This window comes from Seriola lalandi, unplaced genomic scaffold (assembly GCF_002814215.2).
Source record: "Seriola lalandi dorsalis isolate HSWRI2012SDOR001 ecotype SW California unplaced genomic scaffold, Sedor1 jcf7180002052042, whole genome shotgun sequence".
NCBI classification, from domain to species: domain Eukaryota; kingdom Metazoa; phylum Chordata; class Actinopteri; order Carangiformes; family Carangidae; genus Seriola; species Seriola lalandi.
Window position 1 is genome coordinate 311,121 of NW_019522595.1, and position 15,326 is coordinate 326,446.

General features: G+C 40.5%; 1 protein-coding gene across 1 annotated transcript in view; it reads right to left on the reverse strand.

The window, feature by feature from the left end:
• Positions 1-13,468, reverse strand: part of begain (brain-enriched guanylate kinase-associated) — a 48,946-nt gene extending 35,478 nt beyond the window's left edge. Inside the window, exons 1-2 of the mRNA XM_023399518.2 lie at positions 11,699-13,468; positions 5,875-5,906 (exon numbers count right to left, since the gene is read on the reverse strand). Coding sequence (XP_023255286.2) covers positions 5,875-5,906; positions 11,699-13,468 — 1,802 coding nt within the window. The remainder of the gene's footprint in view (positions 1-5,874; positions 5,907-11,698) is intronic.
• Between the last annotated feature and the right edge of the window lie 1,858 nt (positions 13,469-15,326).

Consider the following 15,326-nt stretch of genomic DNA (forward strand, 5'->3'; position numbering starts at 1 on the left):
AAGCTTAACAATTAATGTTGAAGTATATAATCTACCAGAAATGTTTTGTGGAAAAACTGCATGCCCCAGAAAAATGAAAAACTTTCAACCAGAATTCTTTTTCAATTCAACATGCTTTTAAGGATTTCTCTGAGCTCTCTTTTTTTCCTGATTTATTCTGAAGAATTCAAAGAAGGCTGTGAGAATGAGCAGAGAATTACACAAGGGGCGGATTTGAAAGCTGGACAATTTAGGTACAGCTGAACAACTTACTTGCCCTGAATTTGACTTTTACTTTTACTAAAAACATAAATGAATAACACTGTGTTGTGAAAAGAGTCCTCTTTGCATTGTGTTACTTCCTTTATGGTTAAAGGATAAAAAGATTTTCAATGTCTACTGAGGATTGAAAAAGCAACAGAGTAGTCAGAATACCTTCTGCACAACATCTTGGACAGTGTAATAGCCCTCACATTAATCAGGTCAAATGAAGTTCAAGTCAGCCATAATTCCAAAGATGTTTACTTTCTTATGAAGAAAAACAATTCCAGCCCACCTAAATTTAATAGCCTTTTTTGCCAGGGGCACGAGTGTGCAATCTCTTTAAAATTTGACTTTAATTCTTCACGACAGTTTCCTGGTATGTGAAATTAATAAACCTGATAAAGATTTTATGTTTTATACTGCTGTAAGCCTTGACTACATGTCTTCTCTGTCTCTCTTTCTGTCTGTTTCCTGACATAAGTAGACAATATTATGGCTCGAGAGCTAGAGAGTGTTGCAGGCTAGCAGTTCATTGTGCCCTTCACCCCTTCATAACCCGTCAAACAAGCAACAATAGTCTGACAGTGAGAGAGAGAGAAAAGAGAGAGGCAGTGTACTGAACGGATGATTCACCCAATTTATACGTTTGTGTGTTAAGACCACAGCCTGAGTTAAGATTTCTCAATTTCTCCATCTTGAGTTCAGTCCTCGCTGAGGTTGCCACGACAACACAGTCGTGACATACCTGTGCTCCCAGCCTGGCGGAGGACCAGAAGTAATCGCCTCGCAGTCTGTTAAGATACAACACTGTGTAGGGAGAGAAGTATTTTAAAACTTTAAACTGTAAAGCAACTGTTTCTGCTGATGTACTTAGTATTTCAATTCAGTTTTTATGATTCATTCTGCATATGGCAAATAGTTTAGTAAATATATGGTACTATAGTTTAGAGTAAAGGCAGTATTCTAGGTTTTGAACATGCTAGTGGCTAAGTTTGGAGATGGCAACGTTGGTCTGTCAGTCAGTCCACCACTATGGTGATAAATCATATATAACAACTACTAGATGTATTGCTGTGAAAGTTTGTACAGACATTCATGAACCAATATATCTTTGGTGAACTTTTCATATAGCCACATCACCAGGTCACAACTTTAATTTGTCTGGTATTTTGTTTTATGACAAAATACCTGCAAAAATAATGACATTCCCATCAGCCCCAGATCTACTTTCTGTTTTTTGAGCTAATTAGCCAGTGCTAAGATGGAGAACAAGGTAAACATTATGCCTGCTAAGGATCAACATGTTAGCATTGTCATTATGATCATGGTGGGACGCTGCTGTTAGCATTTGTTCACAGAGCTGCTAGCATGGCTGTAGACTCCAAGTTTTGTTTTAAGCTACTTATCTACTATGCATCTATTCTTATACTTCTGCTGCTTTCCCAATTCAATTTCTTTGTGCAGGGTCAAACAGCAAATCAACCCACATCACACTTTTACAAAAACAATTAAGTGCATACATCCATTTATAGAGTTATAGAAAATAATTGCTTCTTCCACAGACAGAAAATAACCAGCGTCTGAATTTGAATTGAGAAATTGTAGTTTATAAGATACCATTCCTCCTCTAGAGCACAGTGTATGTTGTACAGTAGCTCGGCTCAGCACTGCAGAGCACACAGAGGTACAAAAGGCCATGACGACCAAATTTCGTCTTTGAAGAAAGAATCCTGTGCTTTTCATTTTTGAGCTTTTTCTCTTTATCATCGCAGCCCAGCTTGGACATCTGGAAGTCCAGCATGCTTTACACTGCAGGAGGGGACCAGGGCTTGGTGAGAGTGTGTGCATGTAGGCTGAACATATGGCAGCATGGCATGGCCCTCCAGGGTGCAATGAGGTATTTATTGAGCTCTAAAGTGCTGCAATAGGTGCACAGTTTATTCAACATGTTTTAAGAGTGCAAGTGTTTGTTTGTATGTGTTTGACAAAAAGGCTCTTGTCTGTTGAAACAGCATGTTGTTTTTGTAGCCCGACAAGACAGAGGCTATATCAACAAATTATTATTGATGTAATAGGAGCAGTCTCTGAACCATGACACTGAACAAGAGAGACCAGTACTGAAGCTAATGCTTTAATGAGCTGCATGAACAAAGAAAAAATAATTCATCAGAGCTAAAATAGTCTGAATGGAAACAACGAGATCAACTTAAAACCTCGATTTTGAAGAGCTTTATTTTCTCTATTCTGTATGCCACATTAAAATGCCTCACATGCTTCTCTTTTGACATACAATACATCGAGTCTGTGTTTATATGACACTTGGGGTCTTCTGTATGTGCGCTCCAGAGGCTTATGTTGCTCAGCTGACCCTGTCCTGTTGCCTTTGACGGAGCTGTATAAATGCTGTGTGGCAGACAGGCGTATCTCCAATGGTCCTGGGAGCGATGAGGGTGGCGAGGTGGGAAGTCAAAGAGAGAGGGAGTTTTAAGACTTAGACATGTGATTCACAGGGGTCTAAATCAGAGAATACAGATACATGTGCACACTCAAAGACAAAGCCAACCCCCTTGAGTATGCTCCAAGGCAGAGCCCTCATCAGCTACCTCCACATGCTACAGTAGTCCACCCTCACAAATGGCTCCTGCATAAAGCTCTGATTTCACCGTCTTGGAAATAATTAGACAGAAGAATGAGGGAGCGGGGAGGTGGTAAACTGCTCGGGGCTAACCTGAAGGGAGCTTTCGCATAGCATCTGCTTTTGAATGCTACGTGCCTAGCTTAGGGAAAGACGAGAGATGAACAAACAAAGCCTCTTTAGGCATATTCCTCAAAGTAGGAGTGAAGCAGAGTGGGCTATGTCTCCCAGGGGCTGTTGCTGGAGGCAAAGCGGATCATGGGAAGATACAGCCGATGAAGGTAAGCTGAAACATTTGTAGAGACCTAATTAAAAGTCACAGAAAGTCAAGTGAAGCCAATACAACTTTTTTTTTTCATGCATTTTTTAACGTATTGGCTGTTTGTGCTGCTTTAATCACTTTTCTGTCCTTGATTTTATCCAAAGATAATCCCAGAAGCTCTGAATATGATTTTATGCTCCCATATACACACACAGACACTTCCAATACACTTGGACTTGTGGAAACTCACTAAATTCTTCAACAAATTTCATTTTGGACAGTGAGAATGTTTTTCTTCTTTTTTTCTTTTTAGGACTTTTTTACTTTAGGGGCACAGCGTTCTTGTGCATGATGCTTTCCTTTTGGCGTCACCATTTCAGCTTCCAATTGTAGTTTGACAGTGATGTTTGTATTTTAGTCTTTGGAGAATTCAGCATTTTCCACTGTCTGACTGGCACCAGTGAACAGGCTCAGCAAATCACCTCATAAAGAGGATATTAATAATCTAAAAATAAATGAAGAATAGCAGTTACAGCGATCCAAAATACATGAAACTTTGAAGCAGAAAATTAGCACAAGATGGAAAATATGAGACTTACTATGAAGTTTCAATTATCTACTTTAATCAAAAACCCATAAATCTCATAAAAACTGAGACTTTTATCTGACTAATATTCTCTAAATGTGCCCATTTTCTCATGTACTGTTCATATTGTTCACACTGCATGTGAAGACCGGGAGTTTGAAAAGCTTTGTCAGCACATGATAATCTCAACTTTGTTGGCATCGATCTAATTGAGCTTACAAGTAAAGATCAAAACAGCTCTCGGTGATAAGCGTTGGCTTATTATCTATGACAAGAATCATTTCAGAAAACTGAGGAGGAGCAGTGCATGGTGTGCTGCTGGTGGATGGTGGAGCTGATGATTTGTTTGGACAGCCTTCAACACTCATTAATTCACATCTTTGGATCCATTTTAAGTATTTAACCATTAAAATAATCAAATATTTGTGCAGAGCTTTTGGTTGTATCACCAGGAAAACTTGATGATGAATTATGCATGAAAATGTAATACGATGAGTCGTTATGGTGTATTTTATTGACAAGGGATATTGAATAAATCTGAAATAGCACTGCCTGCCATTCCACACACAGTACAATTTTAAGCTTAACACACTGGGTATAATTATAGTGCCATCTTTCCCTCATGATACTTTATTTATTCCTTTTCCTTTTTTTTTTTTTTTAAATAGTTGGATATTAATTTTACATTACATCTATTACTTCATCTTTGGACAATTAACAGTCAACACTTTAATGTGATGTGCGATATCCTTTTAAATCAGCCCAAAAAGGAGTTGGCTGAAGCTGAAGCTTATTATGCTTACTCTTCTACATTTGCCAAGACACAAAGTAAATTAGGTAAGTAAGTAAATTACAGGCTAACGTAACTCAAAAATGCTGAAAGGGTTAGCACACATTGTTCATTCCACATTGTTTTCCCCCACCAGATTAATTAAATCTCTTTCCACTGTACAGGAAGTTTGAAACTCACTTCAAAGACCCAAAGTTTCCCTCTGGACAGCACCTTATCCGAAGTGCTGTTTGCTTTAATTATGTAACAGGAAGCGAGGATCATCTCCAAAATCAATGCTTCCTCACATGCTGAGAGTTAAGACTGGAGGTGAAAGCAATTAACTTCTAGATGTTCTGATCATGTTATGCAGATTATGAAGCCACCTAAAGGCACCATATGGAGGAAGACTTCATGATTTACTCGCTGCATCATAAAGTGATCACGTGCCTCTTCTCAACTCATTAAGTGAAAGACAACAATGTGAACCTCTTTCTCTCTTAGTCTATACAAGGTGAGGAGTTTGGTTTAATGAGAACAACTTTCTCTCTTGTGAAGCGCTTGTTCGGCCATAATTGCCTCTCTGTGGTATCATCCTACCCAGTGAATGAATATGAGAGTTAATTGAGGGCTGTGAAAACATTTGGCGCCCCAGGATTCTCACGCCAGTAAAATCCAAATGACAGCTGAATCAAATGAGCGAAAAATAAAAAATGCAAATTTACTTCAACTAAATCAGATAGTCCTGAGCAACCTCACCTCCTTTGCTGCAGAGATCACAGTGACAAAAAGCTTCAGTTTACTCACACACGCTGCAGAACATGTATTCATATTCTCCAGACATGCTGTACTGTTGATTGCACAACTACCCAACCCTTTTTGTCAAACCTCTCAGACTATGCAACACATGGACCGAACGGCACAGCAGCTACAAAGCAGCACTCGCAACAGTCATTATTTTCATAAGTGTGGCAAAGCAACTACACACACTTATCACAGAGCAGCTAAAAAAAACCAGGCATGCACTTCTCCTCCTCTCTCACCTTACCGTTTATACGCTTTTCGCCTCATTTTCAGCAGATAAGATCACAATATTCATGTGCCTGTGCATCCCCTCAGAGCGGCATGCATTTAGCAAAAGCCTCCTCTAATTCTGACTGGAGACAAGCTGGTAGGCAGAGAGAGAGAGACAAGGGGAGAGAGAGAGAGAGAGAAAGTGAGAGAGGGAGCTGAGAATTGAATGGAGCAGGAGGAGGTGTATGGGAAGAGGAGGGGTTATATGGGAGTGATGGAGAGGAGAAGAAGAAGAAAAAGAGAGAGAGGTGTGCTGGTGGTGTCACAGCCGGGGAGGAGAATAGGTGAGAGTGAAAGTGGCTAACCTTGTGTCATGCTGCATTTCTCCATCAGATTCCTGGTAGGAAGACAAGAAGAGAGGGTGAAATGATTAGATTTATTTATCAAGCAGATTTATCTGGCGCCGCTGCTGCCACTGCATGCTGTGGAGTGCCTCTTATCTGGTGTTTAACGAGCTCTCAGAGTGGCTATGTCTCGGCAAACAAATATATCCATTATTTCTCACTCTCTGCACACATATCAGTATTGAGAACATTAAGTAAAGGAAGGAGGAGGGAGAGAGACAGAGGAAGAAATGACAGATTAGCAGTGCTAAAGAAAAATGCTGTGTGCTGCAGAAATGCAGAGAAAGTGCCCAAGGCTCACATACTGTAGTTGTTGAAATGAGAGAAGAGAAACAGAAAAGATGAATGGCAGAACATGGAAAGTTCTGGAAGGGAAAGTAAGAGGGTAAACAAAGTAAAATGTCTGAAAATCTATTTAAAAGAATATCTTCACTTTTTGGTAACCACCAGCAGGTTAGCTTACTATAGCATAAAGAGTGGAAACTGCTAACGTGGCTCTGTCCAAAGATAAGAAACTCTGCCTAGCAGCACCACAAAAGCTCACTAATGTTTCATTTCCTTCATTTAATCCATACAAAAACTGAATTATAAAAAATTACACAATGCATTTTACATATTTTAGGGTTTCTGAGTGGCAGCTAGCTGCTTCCCCGTTTCCAGTCTTGTTAATGCTAATCTGCGAACCACGCTAATCTAAAACAACTGGCTTTGTGATAGCTTCATATTTATCATACAGACACAATAGTGGTATCAATCCTCTCATCTAAGTCATAGCAAGAAAGCAAATAAACATGTTCCCCAAAATATCGACATACAACATGATTTAAAAAAAAAAACATCAGACGAGATGGAGGTGACACCTCACTCCTGCTCCATCACGCTTATCACTTATATGTGTAAAACTCGAATAGAGATGAATTAGAGAACAGGGCCTTGTTTGCATACATTTGTTTGTAGCACATGCATTATGTATGACGTGGATCTCACATGCACTTTTACCATTTACATTTTTCACTTAGGCTTAATTCTTTGGTGCAGAACCAATTACTCAGTGCAGTCCCTGGAGTCCAGAGCTGACATGGCAGAGCATATGTGCACTCAAGGTCCACAATAAAAAAAATAAAATAAATAAATTGACTTTACTAACACTACAGTGATAAAACCCTCTTGAATTTCTGCTCATGATAATGAAGAGGTCAGGAAGTCAGATATTACTTCTGTGTATGTGTGTACGTATGTGTGCTGCAGGTGTTTGCGTGCTCCATGTTGCATGCGGCTTTGGCCAGCTTCAGGACTTACAATTTGAGGATTCAGCGAGGTGTAATGAATGCCACAGGTATACCGCTTCAACATGCGGTTTGCGAGAGTGCAGTGCGTGTTTGTGAGCATGTGTAAGCTGTGCTTCGCGGTGTTGTGTGGTTTGCGTGGGTGTTACAAACAGTTCGAGTGATACAGCAGGATGACTCATACTGCTACTGAATGAGACAACGCTCAGTAATCCCCTCTGTCCATCCCTCCATCCCAGCATCCCTCTGTGTGGGGAGGGCAAGCCTAGAGAGAGGGAGGAGGAGGAGGAGGAGTGGATAGGCATTCCTGGAAGGCAACACTGAATGATAATCTGTAGCTGCAGCTACTACGGATATGCATTCATTCAGTGAAAAGTGTAAAATGTTGGCCTTTATTTTGGTATTGCTATAACAGGGGAGGGTAACCCACAACCATCAACTGTTTCTCAGATAGTTCACGTCAGTAATGGTTATAAATACCACAATATAACATCTTCATATTCTTAACAATGATAAGAATACGATGATAAACACAAATAAAATAATAATTCAATTAATCATTAAAGAGCAACTCAGCAGCAGGTAAAAATCTTGTTTTTGCTGACCTCCACTGGTTTCACTTCCCACCTTGCTATGGTGACGTAGAAGTGTCCTCCTGGATGGCTAAGTACCCTGTGACATCACTGTTGGGTGTGGTTACAGGTGCGATGGAGTACACTCGGGACCACACCCATCAGTCACACTGGGCATGTTCAGAGGTGCAACAGATGTGAAACCTTCAACTAGAGGGAACAGTGAAACTCAGCTTTTCAGTCTATTTTTGGCCACCATTATGAAACACTTGTAGTCTTGTGGCATTAAGTATGTGATGCAGATGACAAAAAACTGTTGCAGCCATGGCTTACACATAATGCAGGAAGAAAGCATTCGATCGATAGTTAAGTCTTGCCATGAATTTAAAATGTATTTTTTATTTTTAACTGCATTGTAAATACACACACTAGCCGCTCTTTTGTCTGACAGTAGCTGCTGAAGGTTTGTTTGCTGCCAACAGTGGTTGTGACATTTTAAACAAAACTCTGGTACTTATGCAGCTCCTACAGTAGCGTTACCATCAGTAACCACCTATGTTGCCAAATCAATCGGGACTGAAACGTAAAAGATTATAACTCTTCATCATGTCATAGGGCATTTTGTTTATATTTGAAGTGAAAAGATGTAAGTACAACTCCTGCAGCAAACAGACAAATAAATCGGCACATGTTAACACACTGTTACTTTATTTATCATTTATTTAATTCACTTAAAAAATAGAAAGAAATAAACAGCGCCATATGAAAAAGCTTGGGCACCCTTCTACTGGCTATAAAAAGTGTTTGCAAGCTGTGATATCTGCAAACAAGGGTGTTACTAAGTACTGACTTATTGGCACAATGCCACAATTAATGTTCAACTTTTTTCTCTTTGTTTTAGTTGCTGCAGATTTTGTATTTATCTATTTTCACTGCAGAAATGAACAAAAATATCAAATTTTTCCAAATATTTGCACACAGCTGTGCTTTATATGTTCAAAAAAAGTGGGCCTTTGACCTCAATGAAATATTGCTATTGAAAATTTGCCCTTGTCCTCCAGTTTGCCTGCACACACACTGAGTGCAAAGGACAATTTTTGCATTTTTGCTTTCCATCCTTCCCTCCTTGAAAGAATCACATTGCTTGTCCATTGAATGACCCACTCTCAACCCACTAACTGTGTGAAAAGCTGCCATACAGCAGTTTTGTGTCTTGATACCAAATGTATTCCTTTCACTGCATACACCCGTTCCTCAGCTGAACAGTTGCTAGGGAGCTGCCATCGAATGAATAAATTCTAATCAGGGTGCTACATCCCAAACATCTCCCTGCTTCCTCACTGCTGGACATTGGTCAAGGTCCACCCATTACGCAGCAGAACATCAGTACAACCATGGAACATGGTGTGAGAAGGCATAATACTAAGTGGCATTTCTAAGCCTGAGGCTCAAAAGCACAAAAAAAAAGATGGAGGAAAGAGTTTAAATTATTAATATATTAGCCACCTTCACACAGGCAGCCAGGCAGCATAGTGAAATTTGTTTGAATTCCCATCCTCTCTCTTTACTCTAGGCTCTGAGTAAATAAACAGTAAATAAGGGTGGATGTATTTTTAATATCGCGTGCCAAAGGGACCAATACTTTCTCTTTGCTATCTCTCTGTTGGATGTTTACAGGGCAGAAAGATGCTAATGCATTTAAATGAGACGTAATATAGACCTTTACCGTAGCACTCCTTTGAGAACATCCTGGCTGTGAAAGTGCAAATCTAGTGAGAAAAGATTAATTCAAACTGCAGGTCATGCTTTGATTTTGTGTTTGAATAGAGCGAGGATATGCTCTGCACATGCACTACATTCCTGTGCATGTACAGCACAAGATAAATTCAGATTCCCCATTCACATCACGTTAATGAATAATCATGTTGGCAGATTTTTATTTCGTATGGCAAGTGGGTGATGTGTCAGATGCAATTAAGCAAAACACCAAACATAAATGATTCACCTCTAATAAGTCTGAGAAGAGTAATATTGAACTAACAAGGAGGAACGTGATGCAATACATTATATCAAAGCCTTGAATAAAGACGGAGTGAAATCATCACAGGCTTGTGTAATCTTATTCAATTTGCTCAAGATTTTCAGCAATCTACATCTACTCTTACTGCACTATGAGGAAACATGACACACAGCTGCGCGGAGAGTGTATGTTTCTCTCTGTAAGAATTTCTTAGAATTATACTCACAATAACTCATAATGAAGTAACTGTGCACGACATAATAAGTGCATATAATGTAATAAAATCTCAGCTGGCTGGAGATGTGGTGTGTATCTGCAGTCCTCAGCTCGATCCTGGGTGTTGAAGGTTTTAAGTCAAACTGCAGTAAGAGCCTGCAGTTCCTCTCTAACCTGTACACTGTTTAAACTGTGGTTGAAACATCCACATGCAGATTTAGACCAACTTCTAACCTTTATCAAGACACTAAACTAATTTTAGAAAAAATCCCTATCAAACTTCAAGCAAATACTTTTTTTATGTAGAGTAATTAAACTGACACCATATTCACTACTACTTTGAGCAAGTGCGTGGTCATAAGGTCGAAGAAAGCCTTCATGTTCCTGGCCAAAAACTCTTTGCTGTCACGTCAAGAGCAGCGGCTGGCACACTTTAGATATAGAGGCAGATGGTATAGTTTACACTCTTCCACTGCCAGTATAGGTGTTGAGAGAAAGGCAGTGGGATGCAGCATCACCTAGGTTAGTCTCCAAATATTCACACTTTCTACCAAAGAAATTGTTTTTCTAAAATTTGTTGACAGGGTGTTGTGTAACCCAGAAGGCTATCCCCAGGAATTCCATTCACACTGGACAATTCTGCACCTCATGATTTACATCCAGTGCCAATGTTCGCTGCCACCGCAGGGAGTGGTATGCCTTTTTTATGTAGTGAGACAGAAAGTAAAAATAAAGTGAAAGTGTGGAGGTCATGCTGGTGGATGTGTAATGACACATTCACAGTCCTGCAATTGATGTTTATACTTAAAAAAAACCTGTACCCAAAGATTCTAGTTGCCCTTAAACATATAGGCTTGCGTTATTACCATATACAGATATTGTTAGAAGGAGGAAAGGCTAATATTTTGTTAAAAGGCTAAAATGATCCTGTTAATTCTTATCCAGCTAATTTGATCCTTTGGACATAGTTTGAGGATTACTTTTTTTCAAATTATGGATGAAGCTACCTTGCTTTAAATAAATGAAAAATAAGAGGACAGCTGAAACCATGATCATCCTTCATACGACTGGCCGAGTGCTGATCATAAATCTGCTAAGAAAATAAAATCTTTAAAATCTCCTCAAAAGCATCTTTAATTGCCTAATCTGTAATTGCTGCACTTAATCTTTTCATAATTTGTTCAAATGACAAATTTTCATTTTAACCATGAATGAAATGCCATGTTCTGGCTCCATTTCTCTTTTAATAGTCACAACATTTTACCTGAGTTAATGTCTTTTTGCTCACAGTATCTTAAAATCTGGATTGGTTCATTTTTTTTTTTTTACAGTTTTTTTTTTTTTTGTTCATTTATTAAGTTTGTGTGTTTCACCCTAAAACTCTCGGTTGTGATACAGCTAACTGTCAATAAGCCTGAACTTTTGCAGGTTTGGATTCAAGGACTTGTTGCTTACAAGTTCAGTTAAAACTTAAACCAGCTTCAAATAACTACAAACTGTTTTTTTTAAGAAATGTTGCTGTCAAACTTTTATATGTGCTTTTCAATTGTTATGAGCAGTTCAGATGAAATTCCATTCAATTCAAATTGTCCTGGGGAGTCACCACAATACAACCAAAACGTCACTGCTCTACCACCAGATGTATGTGAGAAAATATGCATTCTGTACATTTTAATTATTGGGGTACTCACAATGATATTGACAGGTCTGGGCAGTGAGGTAGACCTGTAGGACATTCTTGGAAATCCCTCTGGCCAACTGAAGACAGGGCAGGGGTTACTCCATCCACTGGAAGCTGATGGAGGAGGAGGGGGCTCATAACTGGTAAGTACCACTTTCTTCTCTTTCTCTCTCCCTCTTTCCTTCCTTCTGTCATTCTCCCAGCAGGGCTTTTCTCTCCCTTTATCCCTTTCCTTTCCTTTCTCACCGCCTCCGTCTCTCTCCCAGGGGCTTTCTTTTCTCTTCTCCCTCTCCTTCACTTTCTCCATCCCAAAACCTCCATTTCTCTCCCATTGGATCCTGCTTTCTCTCTCCTCTCCTCTCTCCATACCCTTCTCCAGTCCTTTCTCATTCCTCTCTTTCCCCAGGGTGCCATTAGCCACCAGTTCATCAAGTCGCCTCACTCTGTCAATGTCTGTCTCTAAATAAAGTCTTCCAGTGGAGGGCTGCGCCTGGATCTTAGTACATTGCTCCAGATCGTGTTCTTGGTATGAGTGACTTTCCCCTTTAACTTTCCTCAACACATCCCCGGGCTCCAAGATCTTACAGCTGGGTAGTGTCTTGCTCCACTGGTGGATAGAAGTGGTAATGTCCTTTGAATCATACTCCTTGATGGTCTGCAGGTTTGCACTGGTTGGGCTGTACCACAGGTTTGTTGCTGATGCAGATAGAGGTGGTGGTGGTGGGTTTATTGGTGTTGAATGTAGAGTACTTGCTGGAGGTGGATGGGATGGGGTTGATGGTGGTGGTGGTGGTGGTGGAGGAGACGGGTGGCGATGTCGGAGGGTGGACTGTTGCTGAGGAGGACCACCGTTAATTTTGACCACCCTGCAGGTCACCTCATTCAGAAACTGTGAGAACTTGCGCCTGTCCTCAGTCTTCTCGTCTCGCTGGTGGCATGAGACTACAGAAACGTTTTTACTCAGGCAAGGTGAGGAAACACTCTGAGTTCCTGCGTCTTTCCTAAGTACTGTGGAAGCCCTTTCAGGAGCAGAATCTTCTTTGCTTTCAGTTTTAGCAGCAGGGCGTGAGAAGATAAGATTTTGGTAAATGATTTCAGGCTCAGCTATCGCAGTACCAGACGCCTGGTCAGTGGTGCAAGGCTTTCCACCTGATTCCCCTGATGCCTCAGTGCTATCTTGCTTAACAGGAGTCCGTAGCATGCAGGTGGCCCCTGAGCTCCAGCTATTTGTGTCCCAACTGCCATCATCATCACTAGAGCTGCCATTGCCGCTCTGCAGGCTAGGGCTGGTACTCCGCTCACTCGGGCTGGGGCTTGAGTTGTCCAGGCTGCCCAGCGACCGCCTCTTCAGCCGAGACACTGCTCCACTCAGGTTGGGTAAAGAGCCCTGGAAACTGGCCAGAGATCCTTGGAGACTTGATAATGATCCTTGGAGGCAGGGAATAGATCCCTGAAGGCTAGAAAGGGAACCTTTGGGGTTTGGACTGGTAGAGTTGTGGAGACTGGAAAGAGAGCCTTTGAGTAGAGGAGAGGATTGGCGGCGCAGTGGAGGGTCTTCTTCTTGGTCACTGTATGGTCCAGAGAAAACAGGGCAAGACGCGGTGGAAGAACAGGAGCCACGATCCTGCCGAGTTGAGGATGTTCTGGATCTTGGTTGGCGTCGCAGAGTAGCCATGTCAATCGTCTTCTTTCCCCTACTTCGCACAGTCTTTGGTGATCCTTTCTGTACAGACTCGAGCCTGAGACCATCGTTTGAAATGGACACACACAAGTGGACCATGTCAGGCTAAGTAGAACTGATTTCCAATGCTTTTTCTGTCCTCTGGCTTTGCCCAATCTCAATTGTCTGCCCTAGTTGTCCAGGCCACCAACAGTGCACCCGAGCTGTTGCAGTGTGACACACTTTCACTGCTCCAGCTCAGTATACAATGAGATCCCAAAGAGGTTAGAGTCTGATAGTCATTTGGACATCAACCAACCTACTTTCATTACCATTCATATGCTGAGCTGTCAATTCTATTTCTTCCTTTTTAAAATAGCATTATAGATCAACAGCTGCATGACCAATGCTTTGTCTGTGGGCATCATCTCTAATGAATTTGTGTATCGACACAGATGGTGTTGGAAAGCAGCTGGATATCCAGGTCAGAGATATTGACCACAGCTACCACGTGGAATCTGCTTTGTGAGCAGCAGGCAAGCAAAGTGACCACAGATCGATTGGTTACACATGGTATTTTTAGTTGTTTGTTGTTGTGTTTATTATGCTGGGGTGCACAAATGAACATGTAAAACTATGTTCATTAACTTTAACATGCCCATAGGGACACACTATTAATTTGTCACTCCCACAGTCTGTTTCATCTCAAGATAGAACATCTCTATGGAGGTGGTGTGGTGCAGAGACAGCATCTGGTTCCTCATGCTTGGATGAAAAGGAGCCTCCTCAGCAGATGTTACCTTGCCCAGACACCTGGCCTTTAAAGATGCCACTCCTATCAGAGGTGTCAGCTCTTCGGGTGAAAGGACAATACAGGTTGGTAGTACTTCAAAGTACTACAGTTTTTTCCATGAACATACTGTAGCACTCACTGAAGTCTCGCACAACTGCTTTATTTGGTGTCTCATGACAACTAAATGGTTAACACTGAAAATGTATATATTGAAAAGAGAGTGTGTTTGTAGAGGATTTCTCAAACTAGTATATCAGTTTAGATCCAGGATGTAACCAAAAAGAAGAGGGGAACAGAACAGAAGAAAATCAAAGACAATAATGGACAAATTAGGAACAGAACAAACAGATCCCCTGAATCTGTGCCTTTTCTGACGATGTTGTATGTGTACAATGTGACCACATGCAGGATTTGGAAGTAGGACATCAATAGCATCCTAAGCAGCCACAGAGCAACTAATTGCATTGTGGGTGCAAAGGTGAAACCTTGCCTCTATTAATAGACTCTTAATGGAAAGATCAGCATTAAAATTATTAAGTGCATAGTAAAGGGTCATTTTCACTAATCTGATTTTTATCCATTAAAACCAGTGAAGAGCTGCAGAATTCAAATAGGAAATTTCCACAGCTATAATTAGACTGAATGTCCATCTTGTTATCACTATTCATTCTTGTTTTATGTTGTTTTCTGTGAGAGGATGATTTGGAGTGCAGTTAACACAGAGGTTGTTTTAGTTGGTGATCAGGTATTTTACACAGAATAGCAACAGACTTTGAGATACATGTTGTTAAACCCACTATGTAGGCAATAGAATTTGATTTGAAAAATTCCTACTTTGACAATATTGGGTTGTTGACACATTGCTGCATGCCACTACCCCCACCAAACATGATCATGATATTCTACCAATAGTAACTTTAGATTAAAAAAAATGATTTGATGAAAAAAAATGTACAATAAAATGTCCCAATATAAGAAAATAAATCTTGAGAAGGAGTCAAAAATTCCACAGTGAACTATAAGAGATTACTGAAAAATCCATGATATCAAATGGAAATTTGACCTGTAGTGGTTGAGCTCTGCACCAAAATGACAGATGGACAGAACAACTGACCGATCATCACCATCCTGCTACTGGAGGTGCCAATAAATCTCTTGGATAATTCTTGAATTAACATCGTGGCT